The sequence below is a fragment of the Dipteris shenzhenensis genome, chromosome 4 (genome assembly GCF_047967505.1).
Source record: "Dipteris shenzhenensis isolate YYH24624 ecotype China chromosome 4, Dip_SZ_1.0, whole genome shotgun sequence".
In the NCBI taxonomy this organism is placed as follows: domain Eukaryota; kingdom Viridiplantae; phylum Streptophyta; class Polypodiopsida; order Gleicheniales; family Dipteridaceae; genus Dipteris; species Dipteris shenzhenensis.
In genome coordinates this window covers 35979559-36003619 of record NC_141599.1, presented here as the reverse complement: position 1 = coordinate 36003619, position 24061 = coordinate 35979559, and the positions used below count along the sequence as shown (strand labels likewise).

The 24061-nt window shown below is 43.7% G+C and overlaps 1 protein-coding gene across 3 annotated transcripts; it reads right to left on the bottom strand.

The window, feature by feature from the left end:
* Positions 1-981: 981 nt before the first annotated feature.
* Positions 982-15555, bottom strand: LOC147902781 (uncharacterized). 3 transcript variants are annotated; one of them, XM_087373609.1, is made up of 5 exons: positions 15397-15555; positions 15198-15257; positions 13692-14004; positions 6022-6146; positions 982-1473 (listed from the first exon to the last, which is right to left on the bottom strand). In XM_087373609.1, the coding sequence occupies exons 3-4, from the start codon at positions 13971-13973 to the stop codon at positions 6051-6053; spliced, it is 378 nt and encodes a 125-aa protein (XP_087229735.1). In that variant the 5' UTR covers positions 13974-14004; positions 15198-15257; positions 15397-15555; the 3' UTR covers positions 982-1473; positions 6022-6050. The 3 variants fall into 3 exon arrangements, with proteins under 3 accessions (XP_087229735.1, XP_087229736.1, XP_087229737.1); XM_087373610.1 differs by lacking the exon at positions 982-1473 and adding an exon at positions 2640-3990; XM_087373611.1 differs by lacking the exon at positions 982-1473 and adding an exon at positions 5221-5322.
* Between the last annotated feature and the right edge of the window lie 8506 nt (positions 15556-24061).

Here is a 24061-nt window from a genome sequence, read left to right as displayed (position 1 = left end):
TTTAGCAAGACCTCAAAGGATATGGAGTATTTTTTGAGAGATTACAAGTCATGATGCTATGTGGCATAAGGAGATCTACCCCAAGTGATGTCATCCTAGAAAAGTTTGCAACGAGACTTGACACAAATGCTTCATTCCAACTCATTACTAGTTTGAATTGATTGAAGGGGTTAAACTAAACAAGTGCAAGCTAACAGAGACTGCCATGGAGGCCCTCTCATCATTTATGCAACTTATTGTAGCTTGAGGAAGATGAGTAGGGTCGGCGTGCACCAATCTCCATACGGTTCCAATAATATGAATGTCTATCAATAGTGTCTTGCCATATCAATACTCACTAGACTTTTAACACAATAGGATACTTTTTCAGATCATCTAGGATGACCTGTGGGGCGGATATATAACCATAGGACATGGGTATCCATCCCCCTAACAACCACATGGGACCAAAATGGCCTTCGATTTCCAAGCGCTAAGATACCTAAAGATCCATCTGTCCCACGCAACACAAATCGCCATGGATCAACTCAATACCTCATCCCATAGATTCCATACCAAGACAAAACACGAGACTAGGGACACAACACTAAAGAGATTTGAGACTACTCTTTACAAAATGCATGAGGTGGAGATCAAGGAGCATGTTCTAATGCGCCACATTCTATGCGGTGGTTTCACTGCCTTTTCACCCATGGATACACATATGTGTAGAGTCATTCAATACCACACCAAAGAAGCACCACATGCTTCGTACATGAGGTCACCTAACTCGATTTTGGACTCACAACACCCGCCATGAAACATTCCAAAATTCAAGAGATCACATACTTCTTCGCAAGAGGAAAGTGGCTAGGAGACGTCGAGACTCAAACCCTGACCTTCACACATGCTAAGTCGACAAGAGATCAGACCCAAGCCCCATGAGCACCTGCCCCATTTGAAGGACCATCATTGCAAATCTCAACATCAGATTGCCTCACGTTGCCCACGAGTACTTCTATAGAAAGGACTAAGGATGCATGTTCCAAAGCCACCGCAACCCGATGGGACACTAGTCACGCCCATGTGAAGCTCAAGCGACTCATGACCGACACATGACATATGGCACATGTGTATCTATGCCGTTGATTGACCAGCTTAGCATTAAAAAATAAACAGCATGGATGCACAATGGATCCACACATAGGGATCTGAGATCTTAATTTTGCATATGACCATTACAAACCGTGCAGTGCTGACCTCACCAGCAGTACAATTATCTTATGATGCAAAATACTAACAAACAGCCAACACAAAAGCAATGATGAAAGGCCCTATGTAAGATTTTCAAATGGCTGCTCATTCACAAGATGGTCATTTTGTAGCAATGCATCTGACTCTGGATACAGCCCCCACTTGGATGGACTCAGTCACGCTTTGGAAGGCCTCTGATACTCAAACAGCCAAAGGTAATATAAGTCCAAGATACAATGCCTGCTAGCAGCAAAAGACAGTTGGTTAAGTTCAAGATGATCAAGTCAAAGCAAAGGATACTTGATGAAGCAAAACAACATAAGAAAATGTAATAATGCTTGATAACTCTTCAGACGATAAAACTTTCAGCCAAAACTTGATATTTGCATAACAAAGATCAGAGCATTGCAGCGAAAGCATTAGTTGCAAACAAAGCAGTGTTCTCCTCTAAGGAACTTGGATAAGGCTGGTATGTATTACATAAATAAGACTCAAAAAGCTCTTAAAAAGTTACAGGCTCTTTAAGCATTTGGATGTGTAGAACTTGCCTTGCTCTGATCATTATAAAGGAAAGAATTTACTTTTCCACTTCACCTTCTTTTCATTCCGGATTTTAATACAGGCTTGTTAGAATTAAAGTCTTACAGGAAAAAACTGTAGAACAAACCCATACACAATGGTATCCTCTGCAGTAACATCCTCTTGAAGATGAAGCCTCCCTTTATAAGTGAGTTTATAGAAAGCAAAAATTAAAATGCAAACCAATATCATGCTACAGGGTGTCACCGCTAAATCTGTGGGGGGAAACACAAGTTTTTGAGGGGAAGACGAGTCTTAACTAAACCCCCTCTTATGCACCCAGTTGATATAGCAAAAAAAAAAAACTTTTACATCCCATAGCATTATGGTGACCTACGTGACCCTAGAACTGACAAAATATAGTGTGCAACACATCATTGTATGTCACATTTGAATGTACATGAAAAGAAGAACCATCCTCCAACGACCGCTTCTCCAAACCTCAAGCTCATGTATGTCACACTCCACATCACTGTGGGAATTGAGAGATACATCAAGGACTTGTTCTTGTTGGGGTTTGGAGGGAACATGGAGAGAGAAAGAAGAAAGAAAGAAAGAAAGATTTATTAATGTCTATGGAAGGCAAAAAAACCCTATGAACCCATGGAATCTGAAATCATCATGAGAGTGCACGCCTATGGAGGGAACTAGGAATTGCAAGAGAGAAACTCCTCATCAAGGAGTTGCTGTCATATCGTGTCATGTGCCCTACATCATGTCTCGGGCATGAGTGACTTGAGCTCTGTGTGGGCCTGATTAGGATCCCATCCGGAGTCCCGATGTCTCCGAAACATTCTGAGATCTGCTGCCTACTGACATCCTCTACTGCTCTTTGTAGGATGTACCATGGGTGGCATGAGGCCGCTTGACACTGGGATGCTGCTATGATGGTCCCTTCAATGGGGTGGGTGCTCACTAGGCCTATGTCCAGTCTCTTGCTGACATAGTGTGCCTAAAAATCTAAGTCTTGATCCTAATGCCTCAAAGCCACTTCTCCTATGAAGAAGTCATCTATGATCTCTTGCTATCTAGGGCCGTGTTCCGTGGGCAGGTCTCATGAGTCTAGACCTACCTTAGGTGAGAGTGTGGCACATCTTTGGTCTAAGTAGCCAATGGCTCTGCTCATATCCGTAAAGGCAGTGGTATCTCCATCGGATCTCATTATAGCTAGGATATCACATCAAGGCATGCTCCTCGGTGTCTACCGCGCATGTACCACAACGGGTGCAGAGCATCATATCAATGTGGTGTCATGTGGCTGCAATGTTGCACCTACCATCGATCTGGAATCTATGAGATTAGGTCTTGAGCTGGCCCAGTAACTCTCTTGTACAGAGTCACGGCTGCCCATATATCTGCAATGTCCCTGCCTCGAAGTCGTGCAATGAGGCGAGCTGTGGTATTGAGTCGAAGGCCTTCCAGAAGTCCACAAAGCAGCAATATACTCTTTGTTTCAAGTGATCTGCAATGTCCCTGGCTCGAAGTCATGCAATGAGGCGAGCTGTGGTATTGAGTCAAAGGCCTTCCAAAAGTCCACAAAGCAGCAATATACTCTTTGTTTCGCGTGACGGGCATCATCTATGATGGCTCCGAGGGTAAAGGTGTGATCCATGTGGATAGATCTCATCTAAAACCTGCTTGTCCGATTGCTCGCATGCCTATGCTCTCGGTATACTCACTGATGTGTATCTCCATAGCCAACCCATAAACCTTGGCCATCATATGGCCAGCCATATTAGTCTGGTAGTCACTTGCATCCATGGCATCCCTTGCCTTGTGAATGGGTATGATGGTGTTTGTTGTCCAAGAAGGTCGGAAAGCCACTACAGAAGGCTTAAATAGTTTTGGTAGAACTGAAGCAAGTATACCCCACCTGTGCGTTACAAGTTTTGCTTGGAGGCCCTCTTAATCCTTGGCTTTGCTATTCTGAAGCTTCTTAATGGCCTCTTAAATTAATACAAGTTTGAAGTTGAATGTTTTGTAGCCCCTGTCCATTAAATGTGTACAATGTACATTTTCCTGGTTTTTTTGGTGGTAAAATAAGGGTCAGGTATGATTCAGCCCCACGGACTCCAATCATAATTCTGTATCCGTATGCAGTATGCGTATGGTTACGATGGAAAAAACTATGCCCCTCTCTTGAAATCCGGCAAAACGACCTCGTTTTGCACTCAAGTACTGCAGTACATGAAACAAAAGAAATAAGAACACTGGCATTGCAGAATGAGCAACACATAACCAACATTGCAAAATGAGCAATGAATAACCAGATTGCAGAACGAGCAATGCATAACCAACATTGCAAAACGAGCAATGAATAACCAGCAGTGCATAACCAACATTGCAAAACGAGCAATGAATAACCAGCATTGTAAGATGAGCAACACATAACCAACATAGCAAAACAAGCAATGAATAACCAGCATTGCAGACATTGCAGAACGAGCAATGCATAACCAGCAGTGCATATATGATTCTACAGAGCTCAAGATACAAACCATATACCAATGCATAACTAATACACTGATCATAGAAGTCCCATGATAGATATACCATCAGCAAGTGGTACCTCGGGTGAGACATGAAGTGTCACCATTGACCAAGCGACGTCTAGATAACTGAGCCTGTCTCTACCAAGGGAATGGAGGTGCTACCCTCCACTTGAGCATTAGGCAATGCTCCAGAACCATGCTCTACTAAGCCTGAAAGAGCCATAACTGAAGTCGGCTCAAGCCGAAAAACCTCCAGGTAGAGCAGCAACGACCGTGGTGAATCTGCGAGTTCATCCTCATCCATCCACTTCACATTAAATGGTGAATAATTACAAAACTTTACCAAATAGGGACAGGAAACTATACCCCGGACTTTTCTTTCACTATGTGCCAAGACTTGTTCTGGAACTAAGATCTCATCCAGTTCCTCTACCTCTGGCTGTTCCTCATGAGGTGAATCTGCTGGCATATCACCATGAAATGGCTTCAGGAGGCTCACTGAAAGGCGTAGTGAATCCTACAAATATCCTTGATGCATAGAAGATTGAGGAAAAACTTGTTGCCCCTGATTCATAAACCGGAAATTATTTCCTTGACCGTTCAAACCAACAACAAGGCCAAAAGCAGACTGGCACGAGAACATCCTGTGCATTATGCATAACTGACTGCATAACACTAGGCTGTTGACCGTGAGTTTTCTTATTCTTCTTAGGCTTCAGAGGAGCACTAAGGACCTCCGCAAATTGTGCATCCTTAGTGAGCTGAGCTAGAGTTCCCATAGCACTTAACAACTGTGCTTTAAACATGGCATCCGCATCCTCCTGGTCTCCAACCTCTTTTTCCACACCAGGTCAGGACTGCTCTTCCTAAGAAGATTGCAACTCCTCCTCCCAATCACTATCCATGATTCTCTTGGCTACAAATAACTTCCAGCAAATTTTTTTTGCCCCAACAACAACCACAAGCTGACCTCTTGAGGAAGATGGTGATATCCCAGCAATGGAACACTGAAACCAACCTTCAGATAAACTAAAGGGCGGTGAATCAGGGCGGTGAATCATTATTAACCAGCAAGTACCATTATTTCAGCCACTTAGAAAATAACTTCAGCAACACAAAAAGAACATACAATCCACAACTGAGAGCTAGATCGGACACCCGATTGGCCCTAAACCTTGGTACCCTTTTGATATTTCTTTATTTCTTTATTCAGAAGGCAAAATTACAGCAAGGCTAAATGCCCTTGCACCTGTCCAAACACAGCCCACCTGAATCTCAACACTGGCAAGCATAAACAACCTGCTACTCAGCCAATTCCTAACTCGAAAAGGCATCGGAATCCAATGCATAATCAATGGCCAACGGTTCCACAACACCTACAATGCAGAATAACCCTCCTCCTGGCTGTCCAAGCATCAATCTCTCAGGCACACAAGGTTTGCACACAGCCCGGACCCGTTATTAGCAGCCCGACTCAGCCACACAGCTCTCACAGGCTGCCACTAGTGCCAAACCTTTGCTGCCCTCCAAGGGATACTCTAGCTAACAGAGAAAAGAAGGCGACTCTCCATGCAAACTGTCTGATAGAGAATTCTAGAAGCAACTCTCTCAGTTGTCTGGAGCTGGCATGCAACACCAGACCGCCTCTTTCCATCAAAGGAAATGTCAATGCTGCTAGATTCTTTGAAACATACTATAGTAGGTAGTGTTCACATACCTGACATTATGATATAACTCCTTTCTGAATTATTCATCCTTCAACGTTGTAACTTGAAGAGGAAGAATGCTCTCCTCCTGAGCATGTCCATTTTGTCTACTATGCACTTTGGAAATCCCAAACATCTGTTTCACCAAGGAAAAATATAAGAGATCCTTTGTTTTACTTCAGTTCCATTCAAGGAGCTGGGATATGTATGTTCAAAACACATCGCCACTTTCGCTACAGCGTAAATATTGCATACAAGGAAATTTTTCATCCTGCAAGTTGTTTTCAGCACACCTTATTTAAGACAACAGAATTACTTAAACACTCAGTGTAGGAGATATAACATTTCATCTTTGACCTGTCTCCATTAAAATTAAAAAAAATGGCCACTTTCACTACAGCCTAGATATTGCATACAAGGAAATTTTTCATAAAGTCCCTGCAAGTTGTTTTCAGCACACTTTATTTAAGACAACAGAATTACTTAAACACTCAGTGTAGGAGATATCACATTTCATCTTTGACCTATCTCCAATAAAAAAAGATTAAGATTCTAGAATTTAATCAATTCCAAACTTTCTAGCAATACTAAGGACTTGGTGCCAGGCTTGCTAGAGAGGAAATGCTCAAATGCAGCATCAAGTGAGATGCTCACTGAAGCTTGTCAAGTTTTGAATCCTGAAGTGCAAATGTTAAAAATCCAATAATTTTTTGAAAATGGAACACTTTTTAATGAATCTGAAATTTATTCAGTAAGACAAAGGATGGAAAACCTAGAGTGGTTGGTCGGAAACCCAATGTGGGGAGGTATAAAAATTTTACGATAACATAAAAATGAAATATCCAGCAAATACATTAGGTGGGGAAGCCAGCAATAGAGGGTCCAGATCTTGAACTTCAAATTACCAAATGCAAAGGAGCATAATGCCACTTCATACTATACTCTCTAAACAAAAAGATACACATGTGGATAATTGCTTCTAAACATCATGCTCCTATTAAGGGGGGAAACTTGACCAAGGTCGAGGTCCTAAGAAACCAACTTGTGCAAGTGAACACAAGGGTTTTGGCACAATCCTTCTAAACTCCTTCCTAATAGTTTGTTACTATAGTCGCTTTAGCTCAGAGAATGGTATTAACCACGGCAAAAGGTTTCAAGGCTGGTGATGGGGAACACACACTTGCCAACCGGCACAAAGTAAAGATAAAGAAGGGTGAAGAGCAAAATAAGTTATGTGTATTCCCCAAAAACGGAAGTCAAGTGTTTCTTCACGGGCAAGCTAGTGAATATTCCAATATTGTAAGGAAAAACGGTCTAACAAGAGAGATGAGAAGTCAACGCAAGAGGATAAGCAAGACCAAATCAATGTACTAAGCCAAATAGTGAGCTTTCTTCATTCTATTTGAGAAGATACTACACCAGAGCAAAGTTAGTGCCTCACATGGTTCCAGGGTTAATTTCCTAGTTAGAGCTGCATTCACACACCCTGGTTTTACCATAGTTTCTGCAACATTTTTTGCGTACATAGATTATTGCCCTAAGGCATGGAAGGGTGCCCTGGAAGAGGGCTGAGGTGCTGGCAGCAGCAGGCCCTGCAAGGGATGCCAGGGTCAATATATAGGCCCCAGAGGTGGCGCCAGAAGGGACTGTCTAGCGGCAGTCTCTGACAAAAGCCCATAGACAGGGCCAGGTACAGCAGAGAAATTCGGCAAGAGCCGGTCAGGGGGGGTTTTGGGCGGGGGGGGAGCATCTGCCACAGACTAGGTTGGCCCAGTCTATGGCTGGTTGGCCAGCTCAGCGAGCATTCCAGCCTTATAAAAGGGTCCCATTGTTGGGGGTTCAATCATTCATTGGTGCCTCAGATTTGGGCTGCATTCCCAGCAGCAGGAAGGTCCAGGGATCCTCACACTTTGGTTGCATACTAGAGCAAGGAGGTCAAGATTCAGGCTCACCTTGTGCCTCACACATGGGCTGCATCCAGAGGAGCAGGGACGTCAACGATCTCACTGTTGGTTGCATCCAGAGCAGCAAGGAGACCTGTCTGTGCAGCATATACTCAGCAAACTGAAGCTCCATAGGCGAACGCAGGCTGACAGCGTTTTGGAGGTGCCTGTAGGAAGTAGAACACAGTTTTGTGGTGCCAGGGGTCCACACCTAGGCAGCACCAAATTTGCCAGATGGTGGTACACTGAGCACACCTTTGTACGAGCTTTTATCCATCTGTTGGAGCAATCTATTTACTCTACTATGCATGGTATCAGAGCCCTGAGTAAGAACCACAAGTGCAAGGAGCTTGGAGGTGAGAACCTTCGGAAGGAGATCTCAGTTCAAATCCGTGGAAATCAACTACTATGTCTGAAGGGTGCGACAAGGAAGGTTCCCCAGAGTCAGACAAGTGTGCCTTAGTGAGGGATTTCTTGTTGTTGTATCAACTGCATCTATTTATTCTAGGAACTTCAGTTCAATGGCAACACATGCACCGATTCCAAACTTTGGAGAAGCGGGCAAACTGGATGGTGACGACTACCTTGTCAGAAGGTGAAACTGCAGAGCAACCTGATGGCAAGGAAGTTGTGGAAGGCAACAACGGGAGAAGTTGAGAGTTGAGCATTTCCTGATGTTTCATGTGTAGAGTAGGAGTGAGGGCCTTTGTTGTGGGTGTGCCCACCCCATGTGAGAACAGAGTAGGGGGGATTGGATGTATACCTGGGCACATGTCTCTGCCAGGTTCTTGTGGAGGATCCAGCCACCATTAGGGAAGATCTGGCTGTATAGAGGCTGCACGTAAGTATTGCACATGGACCAAGAGGGGAGCACATCTGTGCGGATCAGTACGGCATAGATCAGGGCATGATTCGAGGCCCTGGGGGGCCTGCTTGCTGCCCCTAGGCTGCGCCTAGTATGGGCCAGGTTGAGGGGCCTACTTGGGCACCCACTAGGCTGTAGACCCGACCTGTTTGGTCAGGTTTCTAGGGCTGTACACCCGGACCAGGAATAAGGGTGGAGCGACCAGCAGATCGTCCCCCTTGTAGCAGCCTGGTCGGCCATATTCAGCAGACTGACTGGAGGGGGGTATGGCAATATATCGGCCCCCCCTTACCTTGTTGTACTCATCTCATTGTATGGAGGTTTTACCCCGCAGTTGAGGGCTTTTCCCTGAGATCCCTTGCACTCTCTCTCTCTCTCTCTCTCTCTCTCTCTCTCTCATATCTGTACCGAGTCAGGGAGTATGGGATATACACCTCTGGGCGTAGTAGGCTACCATGGCTAGCATTGTCCTCTTCTATGGCACTTGCAGTAGGAGGGGACCAGAGCTGCTGGTATGCACGCACAGAGAGATGGTTTGAGGGACCTAGGCTTCACATGGACAGACTACCTCCCTTCTAGTATAGCATGGATGCTCCGTTTTCTCCCCTCCTATCACATGAGGTCAACCAGGTTATCCGTGAGGATCTATTACAGCTACACATTCCGGACCTAGCCAGGCCCGAGTGATCTTCCAGTGAAGTTGGGCTTCTACAGAGATCATTTCTTACATATCACAGGGGAGGGTTTCATTGACCCACCAAGGTACACACAGATTTACTTACCCCACTCACTGAGGATCTCTCTTGGGCAGTTCTGGGTCTCTTCACATAGACTTCGTATCAAGAGCGGCAGAGCAGAGCGACTACCTAGGGAGAGGCGCATATGCACTTTGTGTGACATGCAGGAGGTTGAGACACACGACCACTTCATCTTCAGGTGTCCTGTTTACTATGAGATCCGCGGACATTTGTACTGCCTCTTCAAAGATAGCTATGCGATTTTGGCCCGATTTATATCCTACCCAGACCAGCGATGTTTGGCAGGTTTCGTTCATGAGGCACTCAGACACCGCAAGAGGATACTTTGAGCACGGAGAAAGGAGCATACTTTTTCCTTGGTTGATCCCTCTCAAAGCTCTATCACGGAGTTTTTCCAGCCAAATCACATGGACACCCACGGGACGAGGCCTCGACATGACCGTGACCCGGAGCCTGTGACCCTACAGCTCAGACAGAGGGTTGACACACAGATCACACTTGGGGACATCCCCTCCCTATTTAGAGTCGGGTCCCACCCGACGGGGGTCACAATAACCCTGGTTAGATGCAGAGCGATGACCAGGAGACATGCCAGGGCTGCACCTTTGAGTGGCCGATAGCACTCAATCGCCGATTTCATGCCCCCATTGCCTCATCCACCCTGATGTCCTGATGGTGATGATGATGATAATGAGATAGTCGACTACCGACATTATTATGTTGTACTTAGGATTTCGTACTGACATTCTGCATTTTTTGCATTTGCATTGGTGTGGTTTAGTAGCTCCACCACCATAGATCGTTTGTACTAGGTTTTTCACAGTCTCATAGACCCATCGGTCTTCCGAAGACTATAATAATCTCTCTCTCTCTCTCTCTCTCTCTCTCTCTCTCTTCGTATGCCCTTCCATACACCCTCGTCAGTCCTCTGTACACCCGTCCGTACACCCTCCCATACGCCATCACTTCAGCCCGTACACCTAGTCCGCAGTACATCCCCCGTCAAACCTCCCGTACGCCCTCCCATCAGTCCGTACAGCCCATACATACCTTCTTCACCCTCCGTTAGTCCTTCGTACACCTAACATGTTGCAGCAACAAGTAGTTCCAGGATCCCTCAAACCCCTAGTTGGGCTGAACCCCTAGCCCAGCCGGGGATTAGTTCAACCAGGGGGTAGCAGCAAACATGGCCAGCAAGGAACGACCGAGCCTCTCCTTGAAATCCCCTCCCTCAACCCCAGCAACCTCAGCCAACAAGGCCTTATCAGATCATTTCAAGGAGATCCAACCACTGGATGGGAGCTTCTATCAGAGGGGAAGCCACCTATTCCCATCACTGATCCAGGTGTGTGGCACACTTATGCAAGCTCTCTCTATGATACCCCAATGTAGGCACCACTTGGTATGTCCTCTATGCCCAGGCCCACAACCAGCACAGGATCATGAGAGCCTACGTACTAAGCATTTTGCACATGGGCAGGAGGTCTTAGCCCCAGTTCTAGCACAGATGTTCAACCATGGGGTATGCTGCTTCTTCCCACCTGCTTGGGCACTACCGCTATTGTACCAATACACACCACCCCATGGATACTGGAACTACACCACCCTCATGATTGGCCATAAATTGGCCAAGATTTATGGATCAGTACTAGAGAGGGAGATCAACAATCATACATAGGCTCAAAGGTAGCGGACACTAGGACATGCGGGATTCCAGAGGCAGCATTCCACCCTAGATCACATCTTCACTCTAAGGACCATCATTGAGGAGGCGAGGTCCTGATGCCAAACAGTCTATGCTTGCTTTGTAGACTTTCGGAAGGCCTTCGACACTGTCCCACGATCCCGAATGATCAAGAGACTACAAGAGATGCAGATTCCAAAGACTCTGATTTGGGATGTGATGAGCTTATATGAGTCCATCAGAGGGAGAGTTCGCGCCCCAGGAGGCTTCTCGCATTGGGTCGAGAGCATGATGACGGTGAAGTACGGTTGCCCCCTTTTACATAATCTTTTCAGACTCTACATTGATGAGATCACATCCTTTATAGACCGCCCAGGGAACGAGGGCACTACTGGCTGACCTCATGATACAGATATTGATATACGCTTATGACATAGTCCTCATATCATTTTCGGCGGAGGGGCTGTAGAGACATCTTGAGGTGTTCTACAGAGAGAGAGACTTGACAGCCAATCTTGGGAAGACCAAGGTTATGATCTTCAACACCTCACGTGTAGTGCTTCACGGACATAGCTTCACTTACCGGGATGATCTAGCGGAGATACTGCAGCCTTACAAATACTTGGGAGTAGTCTTCAAAGGGCCCGTCTTCACGATGACTCAGGCAGCTAGAGTACGACTCACATGGGGGTAGAGTGCCTTGGCTCGACTTAGAGAGACAATGCTTCCAGGCACACTTTCAGGATTCCACCGATGAAGGGCTGGCTTTTCGACACTTCAATGATGCAGCCGATTGCCATGCAGCACCCTTCTGGGGGAGTGATCTCCCAAGGAGATTAGAGTGGCTACAGGTGACCATGGAGTCTAGGCTGATTTCAAGCAAGCCCTCAGTCCCACAGTCCCACATGAGATAGTACAGGCAGAGTTCGCCATGACACCTCTCCAGGTTGATGCCATCTTTCAAACAGTGACATTCATCCACAGAATTTGGGCCTACCTCACTGGAGGCTACCGAGGCTGGTCTTAGAGTCATCCAAACGGCTAGTAGAGAGTGGGGCAGACAATGGTACGCACGTGTATCCACATGGCTTGCCAGGTATTCAGATGGACACGCTTCTCCCCTTTCTGTACAGCATGGACGCGCCACCTGATTCGATCCCGCAAGACGAGATTAACCGTATCATACAAATAGATCTCCTCCAACTCCATACATCTAGGACTTGGGGGGGGGGGGGGGGGGGGGGACCAGAAGTTCCCCACCGAGATCCAGTTCTATCGCGACCACTTCTAGAGAGAATCGGAGGAGGGATTCATCATCAGACCCCTGTATCTTGAGGATAGAGTCGTCTCACATGCATTGAGGATCACCATTGCATAGATGCGGATCTCATCTCATCAGCAAAGGATTGAGGCGGGGAGAGCGGCAGGTATACCTAGAGAGTAGCAGGTCTGTATGTTATGCACGTTGGGGGTGGTTGAGACTGAGGAGCATTTTCTATGTGCCTGCCCAGGCTACTACTACCTAGGTGAGTAGGTCCGAAGGTCTTTGGGACAAGACACCCATGGATTGAGCCATTGGCCTGTATTTATGAACCTAGCTCTTATTTCTATTAGCATCTAACTCTAATTATAGAAGTCGTGTCCCAAACAGCTTGCTTCTCCATAAAGCCTCCCTTTTCTTGGAATTAGCCTTTATTATAAAGCTCATCCATGCCAGCCCCAATCTCAGCCTTAGGTTATTCCTCACCCCTGCTTAAACTCCCTTAGGCTACGTCCAAACCCATGATTGCTCGACCATGGTTAAAGCTCTCTTTGGCACTATGAAGGAAACACCATTTCTCCCCGCTAGGATTACAAACATGAACCATGACAATAGAAAGAACTTCAAAACAAAATGACAACTCATGCACTTTGTTGAATCAGAGTCTCCTTCCATGTCAGTCTGCTCTTCAAGTTGTTGACCGCTTCAAGTCAATCTGAATTTCTGAAATGTACTCACAAATGCAATAACCCTTGCACATCTTACCATTTCACAGAGGTAAAAGGGTCAGCAGCATGGACAACCTTTCAGCAACCTCAATGAAATAAAATCCTCGCCTATGGCCTCGCAAGAAAGCTTCCCACATGAATCAATTATCACATTTAAAAACTCATGGAAACAAAAAAGCACTGGTTTGCAAAAGCCCAAAAAGAGCACAGAATACTTGCCAGTCCACGTCAAAATAAAATCACAACCCTCTTAAAAACTGAGAATAAAACCTAATAGTTACTTTAATACTCCATAAATACACTTTTAGGGGGAGCATGTCTCATGATTCAGGAAATCTTATGAACAAACAAAAGAAGACCTCAAAGTAGAAGTCAAATGATCTTGAAACGTAATTATCAGATACAAGTATGGCAGTTTTGAAAGTGTTAAGGTGTGAAGAACCTTTTGGAGAGAGTTTATCAAACACGACTGATGCTCGTCCATAGATGCATGGAGAAACTCATCAATATGACTCCGAATGTCTTCAATAAAAGAAGTGCCGGTGGGTTTTCTTGTCCTACAAGATGGCACTTCAGTAGCAGGAACAATAACTGCAGCAGGATGGGCCGAGGTTTGCTGTGTTGCAGCTGATTTCAAAGAGTTACCCTCGAAAGTTATGTCTGCCTTGGCATTAAGACTCTCAGGACCCGGGCGAAAATCAGACTCATTTCTGTCACTAGGCATTATATCCTTGTGCCTGTGAACTGATTAAGGTCTGCGGTAAACATCAAGATTAAAAGCACATAGGAGTCAGCTTACACCATTGGTCACTACCAAACCATCAGAAGCAATAGAAGAGAGGAGCCAGCTTATGCCCACATGCAAACAAGTCCACCTGATCTCTTGAGCAGATACGCACAAATGCCAGGTGTAATATGGAATTGAAAAGAGAAAATGCCAAACAAAGAATAGCCAAGTTGATACAGTCCGGAGTCTGGACCGGAAAACAAAGAGCAACCAAACTCAAATTGTAGCAGGCTGCATGACTGAACATCAGTAAGGGTTGTTGAGATCCTTAGTCCAGTATCACATTCACGAGCTCTGATATGTCGTGAAATTCTTTTTTAAATTGTCCAGAAAGTATCAAAATTTGGGCACTACTGCAACCCAAACTTAATGTGGTGATAGATAAAAATGAGATGTGAACTTGTCCTTCCTTGTGCTCATAAACTGCCAACGGAGCTACTCTAAGGAGGGCAACCTCATGGAGGCCTCAACATCTGAGAGACCATTGCATACAATTTATCCATCTTTAAGAAAAAATTCTTCTAGCAAAGGAGTCAACCTCAGCTGAATTCCTTACGCTACTAAATGTTAATCCAAAACCTTATTAAGTGGAGAACAACCTTTCAAAAACGTGAGAGGCCTCCACAATTCACAAAGCTCAGACATTCTCACCTCATCTATCATTTTGGGGGGGCACAGCGTGCATGCTTCTCTAATGCTAGGCCGACATAGCCAAGTGGTCTAGGTTATAATCAAGGAGAGGCTCAACCGCTAACACTGCAAGGAATAGTGATAGAATCCCATTCGTAGCCCCTTAAGCACTTCGTATTCATTAAAAATCAGATCGTCACAAACATTCACAAGCTTCAGCCCTAGCAGCTCCAATAGCCCACGTGTGCTTCAAGCCAGCTACCAGCGGTGAAACGACCCTAAATTTTAGCAAAAATATGGACAAACGCCTATGCCAAATTGCCAATTATGAGCCCAACCCACGACAAAAGAACAAAGCTACCCCATTGATATTCTTGGTAGTAGATTCGTGTGATAGTAAAACCATAGAAACATCACGTTCAAAAGAACCACCAATAAGAACGAGTTCAAGACTTCCTACGCTTGATAAACTGACACCTTGAGCTAAAGCTTAAATACTACGTAATTGGACAGACGAAGAAGATCAACGACCTGAACTAAGTCGACGGGACCCTTCGGAAAATCTCTGATGCAAGTCCAACGTCGTGAGATCTGCTACCACATAACATAATGGCTCAATCACGGAGCTACAAATTCAAGCAGAAAATCATGTCCAAGCCCAAAGAGGCACTTTTCAAAAAATATTCAAAACGAAAATAGCATCGAAGAAGTGGCAAAAGAGAACCTGTACCACTTCTCAAAGTTAGTGCCAATAAGATTTGAAATGCTAGTTAGAGCCTCAAGACAGTTTGATGCATTGTTCAAAACAACCCAACGTAGAGATGCATTGGCCTTGCATGGGCAGCAACAATTCCAATGGTACAAAATAGATTCCACTCTTGGTACAAGATTCTAGAATAGATTCCATATGCAATTTGAATTCCCCAACGTTCATTACTAGATGCAACCATAAATCTATCATGCATCTTTTACTTTTTGAACATTCAATGTAACGTATCCTAGCTTATTTGATGGATTCCGACAGGCCACATTATTGAAGAAGAAAGAAGAACCGATTTCATAAGTCTGCAAGCTTAAACTCAACTAACCAATGCACTTGGGATTGCATTAACAATGAAAGTTATGTGTAACAAAGAAGCAGTATCTCTCAAAAATATTTTGAGGCATTATGTCATTGAAATGTCACTTGGAGCAATAGGAAGATATTATTTTTTCAATTGTAATAAATTGTTGACATTAGTCTAAATTTAAAGATTATACAATTTTGTCAAGGTCGTAAGCCCTATGAACAATATGTATGTATGTATGTATGTATGTAGTTAAAAAGTAACCCTCGAGTTACATGTGAGTGTAACTCTGAAAGATGGGTTCTACAAACTTGACCAAACTTCCCCTTTTCTTAAGTTACTGCATCCTTTAGATTATTCTGACATAATGCTACAATTGTTTTTGAAAGTGCATAAAATTGATTTTTCAAAAGGAAGTTTGTTCCTAGTTAACCATATAGCCAACCTATGCGCCCTATCGCCAACATTGATGATAGAGCATTTACACTACCTTGCATCTCCCTTTGAGTGAAAGTTTATAGTAAACCAAAATCAACATGAATCCTACAATTGTATACCACAAAAATGGAGGCTACGCTATGACTACACTCTTGGAACTTTTTAAATGCAACAAAGGAGATCCAAGTCACATGCTCTACTATGTGGCATACTTAATTCTACATGTTCACAAACTTAAAAGTTGTACTTTTTATAGTATCAATAAATCAACAACCATTGGTAATGATTTAGTGCCCTATCTAGTCATGGAGATAGCCACATATTATGGAGCATGTGTGTATATGATTTATTGGGTAAACTCACCTTGACATTAAGAATCTGCACATGCAATGGATTCGACCAATGGGAGCGACTAATGCATCTTGTTCATCTACAAAATTTCATAGTGCACGCCATGCTTATGTGAATGTGATACCCCATGAAGCGTTGATATTTAATGTAACACCACTTTGATCACCATACAACTCTGTGGTCCTATGTGATAGGCTCCCTGAGAGGCAGAGAGGGGACATGTATGTGCAACTTGAGGGTGGATCCATTTGCAACCCTATGATAGTTTGCTAATTGATTTCTCTAGCAAAGTCTATAGCCATTAGCACATTAAATATATTCTCAAGTCAACCAATGCATCCATTCCTTACCCAAGCTCTCCCTTAATTAAAACCCAAAATGGTTTATAGAACTGCATTGTAGGACCATTTGGCCCCTAACATAATAGCCAAACATGTTAACATTACACTGCAAAGTGGCTAATGAGTAAAATGAGCTGAGTTTGAGTTGGTTGGGGGAGTCATATTTTGGTTAGAAATGTAGGCTTAAAGCATGGGAAATGGTTCTTGAATGAGCTCAAGTGAAGAAGAAGAGCTATTTGAATGGTTTAATGGAGATTTTCACATCCATTTGAGCTTCACGGGTTTAGAAAAAATTTGTAGGTTTAGGAATATGACAGAGTTAAGAAATCTAGTTAGGAGTTTAAGGTTGACAAAGAGTTGTAGGACCTAGAAAAAGTTATGTGAGAAAGAGTTGTAGGATTGAGAAAGTTTTGAAGGCTTGAGAAATGGAGTGCTAGTCTCCTTAAAAATTGTATGCTAGGATTTCAAAGGTTGCAAGGGTAGATTTAGAGTGGGCGAGAAGGTTTATGAAGTTCGAATGGATAGTGGAGGAGTGGAGAGGAATAGTAGATATGAGAAACAGAGGATAGGGAAGGGAGAAAGAAGAGGGGGGAGAAGTGGCAGAGGATAGGGAGGGAGGAAAAAAGTGAGGAAGAAGAGGGAAATGGAGTGGAAGCACGTAAGTGAGAGAAGGAGAAGGGGTTAGGCATGCAAGAGTATGGGTTGCAAAGGGTTAAGGCATGCAAGTACACATTTATAGTTGAAGGGAGCATGGACACAAGGAGATCAAGCACATAGATAAAAGAATTGAACATGAGCCCCAAAGAGTGTGGATTCATTCCATTAAGAGAGATTTATACATGCTCTTGAATTCTTCCCTCTAAGCTAAGCATGTCGTAAGGATTTTATCTATCTATGCTCTTTTGATTTTTAGGGATGTATTTGGAGACGACTTTTGACTTCTCCTACTTTCCAACTTTCCTACATGCTCACCACCATGAGGTTTATTGAGAGAAACCCTTCATTACAAGTAGATCTATACCACTACTCAACATGCACTAAGTGTTTAGTCCTTGGACTACTCCTTAGATTAATATACAAACAAGGTTAACAATTCCATTGGATCGATTTGATTAAATATTCTTGAGCTTCACCCAATCATAGTGGTAGGGGCACCAATTGTGTTTGTGTTGCCAAGCTTGTTGTAGATTTTTTCTTCTTATTGCTCGGGCTTCATAGAGCCTTTGATTTGTATGCACAAAACCTATGTTAACCATTCCTTGATTTGTATGCGCAAGTCTTGTGTTAACCATTCTTTCAAATTGGCATATGTATTTTCCTTCAAATAATATGAGTCTTGGAAGTAGGACTTGTACTCTCAGCATCTATCTTGTTATTTGGACTAAAGCTGAGTGGGGGTAGATGTTGATTGATTATGAGACCTACTTCAAGGATTATTGCCAATGTTTGACTAAATGTGGCATTGTTTTTTAGAACTAAATTAGGGCTATCACTCACATGTGACCATTCCAATTTGGAATATCTATGTATTTTTGCAAATTGAGAGGGTTGTTGAGAGTTCACGCTCAACATCATGTGATCACGTGTGCATAGCACCATCATGTGATCATATGTGCATAGCACTAACCCAAGAGAGTGCTATAAAGGAAAGGGTTAGATCCCCTAACCCTAACCCTAAATGGGTTTGTATATATTTTACTTTTTCAACTAAATCTAGTGTACAGTTAGTTATTTGTGGTGTGCTCTCTAGCTATGCCCTCTCTCCTCATCTCCACTCTTCTCCTCTCCCCTCTTCATATTTTGTCATGGTATCAGAGCTCCCTTGCCTTTTGCTGAGGCATTGCGATTCTTGAGAGAGAGAGTGATCGAGAGATCGAGAGTGTTCTTGAGTGATCGTGAGGATTCTCTTCCATTGAGAGAATTGAGAGAAAATTTTCGTCCAATATTGAGTGTGAGAGATAGGGAGCGACTCTTCACTTCTTTGCCTTGTGAGATTCAATGTGAGAGAGAAGTCATATCTCTGTTGAGAAAATTGTTTGCTCTATAGGGAGAGAGAGACTATTCTTCAAAGTGCAGTGGTATTGTGTGAGAGAGAAAGATTCCTTATTTCTCCTCAACAAATTTCAAGTTTCAGTTGGATTCCTCTCAGAACCAGTAGACAAGCTTCGGAGCAATAGGCAAGCTCCACATCAAGGCTTAGTCAAGGCTTCACAGCCTCCATCAACTACTACAAAGTGACATCCTATCTACATCATCAACATGTGGACTACAAAGGTCCCTAGCAACAAAGCGCTCTCCCCATCTGACCAAAGCTTCATCAACCCCCAAGTTGCAGCTCACTGTCAACGACGCCTAATCAATGCTCTTTGCAAGGCCTTCCAAGCTCTAGTGCTATGTCTCCAAATGACGAGCAAATAACCAGCAAGCACCCTTGACGCTCCAAAGCCCACAATCACCATCTCTCACGGGTAGCACATAGCTTCTCAAATGCTCCGAACAACCTGCCTCTCCAACTAAATTGCCAAATCGATAACGAGTGCCCCAACACATGTAGCTCACACGATCGTAGCTACTCTAACCAGACTCACGGGCTAGCGCTACTATACAAGGCTCTAAGGCCATTGCCTCTCCAGCACCCGTCTGCCTAGCACTCTACTCCAGCTACGCTATCCACAAGAGGCCAATGCACCACTCCGTCGACCTTCAGCACACGGACGTCGCTATGACCTTCAGCTCATCAAATGTTTCTCCAACATCCACGGGTGGCACATCAAGTGACGCTACTCCAAGCCAAAGGCCACAGAGTGCATGTCCCAGTAGGAAGCAACGACAATGGAATCTTAGAGATTCTATCATAATCGTCAAGATTCCAGTGCCTAACACGTGGCCTTCGTCTTATCCCCAAGGTTACCCAACCTTATCACCAAGGGTTGGTCAAAAACATTGACACGTGGCACAACCCCAGCTCAAGCCACAAGCCTCTGATCAAGGGCCTCCTGCAGTGAGCACTCCTTAACTGGTGAGTCTCAATGCCGGCCTACTGTGGCTCGAGGTGCCTAACCATACCCCCGAGCCAAGCCAATCACAGAAAATACTACCTATCTAGGTGTCCAACATGGACATAAGCACCAGAAAGATAGGCAATATGCCTCAAATGCATTGATTTGACCACGAAGCTTTACCATGCGTGAAGAAGGCTCCAAGAGGCGTTAGGCACAAGGAACGTGCTTCTCCGAGTGAGCCATGGCTTAGAAGTAAACACTTAATGATTTAATCATTAAGGTTATTAAGGTTACTAATAACCTTATCTCAAACAACTGGCAACGTCTGCAGCAATGGCAGTGAAACAGGGGACATCTAATGGTGGTGTGACGTGGTGCTGAACTGCCACAAATACCAGCTACTTAGTCATCCCACTCGACTGTGGAATGTATGCCCAAAGCATCAAAGCACTGCCTCTCAGGAAAGGAAGATATGACACTTCCACAGTGCACCCCTCAGCTTGTACGCGCCTAGCCCAAAAGCCTGTAGTTCCACCTTCGCCCCGATTCCATCTCTCCAAGTAACAGCAACCGCATCAACTGATGCTTCCTGCAACGCCTCTTCCTTTGTTAAGTTTCTCGTGCTGCTGCCCGTGCCTTTGAAGTTCTGACGACAGAGTCAGAGAATGGGAGGAGGGGCTGCCATCCCCAGGAGATCTCACGCTTCTGTCGCAGTGTCTCATATCCCCCGAGCTTGCCTCCGCATTCAGCATCACCTCTGAAATGCCACAATATTGAACACTAGCGGAGGTCAATCGTGATTCTCAATCCACGTTCGACAACCTTCATAGCTCCTTGGTTGACTCACTGTTGTCCAACTGCACCAAGTTGCTCACTCCAACATCCGGATCCTTACTTCTGCTGCAATGAAATAGCAGATCGACGACGAGAGGACAGAGACAGGTTTGTACACTAGGAGGAGGAGACTGACTCGGCATCTAATTTTGGCCTCGCTTCACACTCTCTCCAGCTCAAGCTCCGTAGCTGCAAGCTCCATGTGCCACATCCATGAACCCTGGCCCGAAGCACAAAACCAGCTCGAATGCTCCTCCCACGAATCCTAATTAGAATACTCGTGCTCAGGAAAGAGACCAAGCTCCAGACTCCTTGCTCTCCCTCGGATCGAGCACCACAACTCTGATACCAGTTGTGGGAGAGGAGAGCACACACAAGGGGATAAGGAGACACCAGAAATGGTGGAGCAAAAGCTACTCCAACTTATTCCTCTTATCATATATATATGATTATACATGGGCACTGTACAAGTGGGCGGGCACACTACCCTTTACCCTAACATATACAAAGTGAAGTACAATCCAGATGGCAATATTCAAAGATACAAAGCCAAACTAGTTGCAAAAGGATTTGCACAACAATATGGTCAGGACTATGATGAGACTTATACTCCAGTAGCAAAGATGGATTCCATACAATTCTTGATATCACTAGCGACACTCAGCAGATGGAATGTGTATCAACTCGATGTCAAGAATGCATTTCTCAATGGTTATCTAGATGAGAAAGTCTACATGCAACAACCAGCAAGTTATGTTGAACCAGGAAAGGAGAATAAGGTTTGCCATCTCAAGAAGAGTCTCTACGGCTTAAAGCAAGCACCCAGAAGTTGGTATAGCAGAATCGACAAGTATTTTGTTGATCTGGGATACATGAAATCCAATGCAGATCATACTCTCTACTACAAAGTTCAAGGGGAAGACATTACTATTGCACTTTTGTACGTAGATGATCTAATTGTGACAGGAAGAAAGGATAGCTTCATCAAAAAACTAAACCAAGACTTATTTACAGAGTTTGACATGAAAGATTTTGGACTTATGCACTATTGTCTTGGAATTGAGTTCTGGAGAGATTCAGATAGCACATTCATGAGTCAACTCAAGTATGTTGACAGTCTCTTGAAGAAGTTTCATATGGCAGATTGCAAGATTGCAACCACTCCCATGGAATAGAGTTTAAAACTTACAAAAGATTTAGAAAAGCCTACAGTCAATGACAGGTACTACAGGCAGCTCATCCGATCTCTTATATATCTGACTATCACTCGGCCAGATATTTGATATGCAGTAAGCTCACTAGCATAGTTTATGGCAAATCCAAAACAGTCTTACTGGAATGCAGCCAAAAGAGTCTTGAGATACATCAGAGGTACAAGACAGTTTGGGATAGAATACATAGGAAGTCATCCACGGTTGCGTGGATACTGTGACAGTGACTATGCCAAAGATCATGAGATCAGGAGATCAACACAGGGATATGCATTTTTCCTTGGTCAAGGTGCTATATCATGGTTGTCAAACAAACAGCCAACTGTTTCTTTGTCTTCGACTGAAGCAGAATATAGAGCACTCACTACAGGTGCATGTGAGGCTATATGGCTCAGAAGACTATTGTCAGAAACAGATTACTTTGATGAGTCAAAGCCAACAACAATATACTGTGATAACTAATCATAGCACCATCATGTGATCATATGTGCATAGCACTAACCCAATAGAGTGCTATAAAGGAAAGGGTTAGATCCCCTAGACCTAACCCTAAATGGGTTTATATATATTCTATGCTCTCTAGCTGTGCCGTCTCTCCTCATCTCCACTCTTCTCCTCTCCCCTGTTCATATTTTGTCAAGGGTTTCATGTTTGATGGTCAATGCAAAATACAAAGGCAATAGCTAATAGATAATTTTAAATTTCTTCACACTATAGACCATTGCTAGTGTTTCTGTGGTATAGTTGACTTTATGCATCATTCAACTACTTGCTAGCAAGGTAGAATAGGTAGTCTTTCTTGTACTCGCCAAGTTGACACAATACACTCCCTATTGCATATTTGGAATCATGAGTATGCACATGAAAATGTCCTAGTTTGTAGCTATTAGTATGAGGGTGTGATCACTCTCCATTTTAGGGTTTCACATGCCCACTCACATTCTTTTGTCCATGTTAATTCCACTAATAGCTTGTATAGTGTCTTTTAATCATGGCAAAACATGACGATGATATTTCATAATATCTTGCACTGGCCATGAACACTTGTACACCCTTCTCATTCAAACGAGGTAGTAATTCCATGTTTGGAGACTATGTCCCAAGACCACCCCTTGTAGGATTGATATTTTAAAGGATTTGAGGACATTTCATTGTCTCTACATTTTATCAATATTTGAAAGTGATCCACTCATAAGTCATCTAGGAAGACTTGTAGAAACTTTTTGAGAAATGTCTTGAAGGTTGTGTACATTACTTAGTGTTTGAGGCATTGCATAGTCCAAATATTCAAAAGTTTTGCTTTTTATTGCAAATGACATCTTAGATTATCTTTTGGTGAAATTTGCACTTGATTGTATCCATCAAGTCCCATCCAAGGCAGTTATAAACTATTGACATGCCAAATTTGTTTCTATTAGGGTGGTATGGATAATGATCTCTAATCATGGTAGCATTCACATTTTTTAGAATCATGCATATTCTTAGTCTCTTATTCCTTTTTAGGAACAATGAAAAAGGTGTTTGATTTCATTAAAAAAATTTGCATCCAATTATTTTTCTATATCTTCATTCGTGGAGTATTGATGCTTCTCGTCAACCCAAATAATATTTGGTATGCCATCAATCCTTTGAGTACGGTACATTGCAAGATAAACCTAACTCTAGCAATCTTGGTCGAGACATAGCCTACAATTTCCAAGCATTTTTGTTTTGGCATGGTTGGCAAGTTTTATGTTGAATCGGACCATGTAGTAAGCCCCCATTCATCACAAAGCTCTTTTGCTAAGCTGTGCACCATGCGCTTTATGCTCCTGAGGGATGGCCGCATGTCAAATGTCATCCCTATCACAAAATTTCATAGGATTATCATTAGCGCCTTATCGTAGTTATGGGAGACTTCCTATAGATTCAATCCATCCCTTCAAGCTTTCCCACATTGTGGGGGCGTTTTTTAGTAGGATTCCAATTGGGATTATTATTGGGGAACGAATCAAACTAGCTAAGGTAGCACCTAACAATTGGCGCTATGGTATATGGGGTTCCATATGGGGATTGAATTATTATTTGTATGCTTAGCAACATCGACTACCTAGAATTGACCCTTGTTTTCCTAGTTGCCTCAAATTGTTCTTTATTCTTTTTGCCCATTAT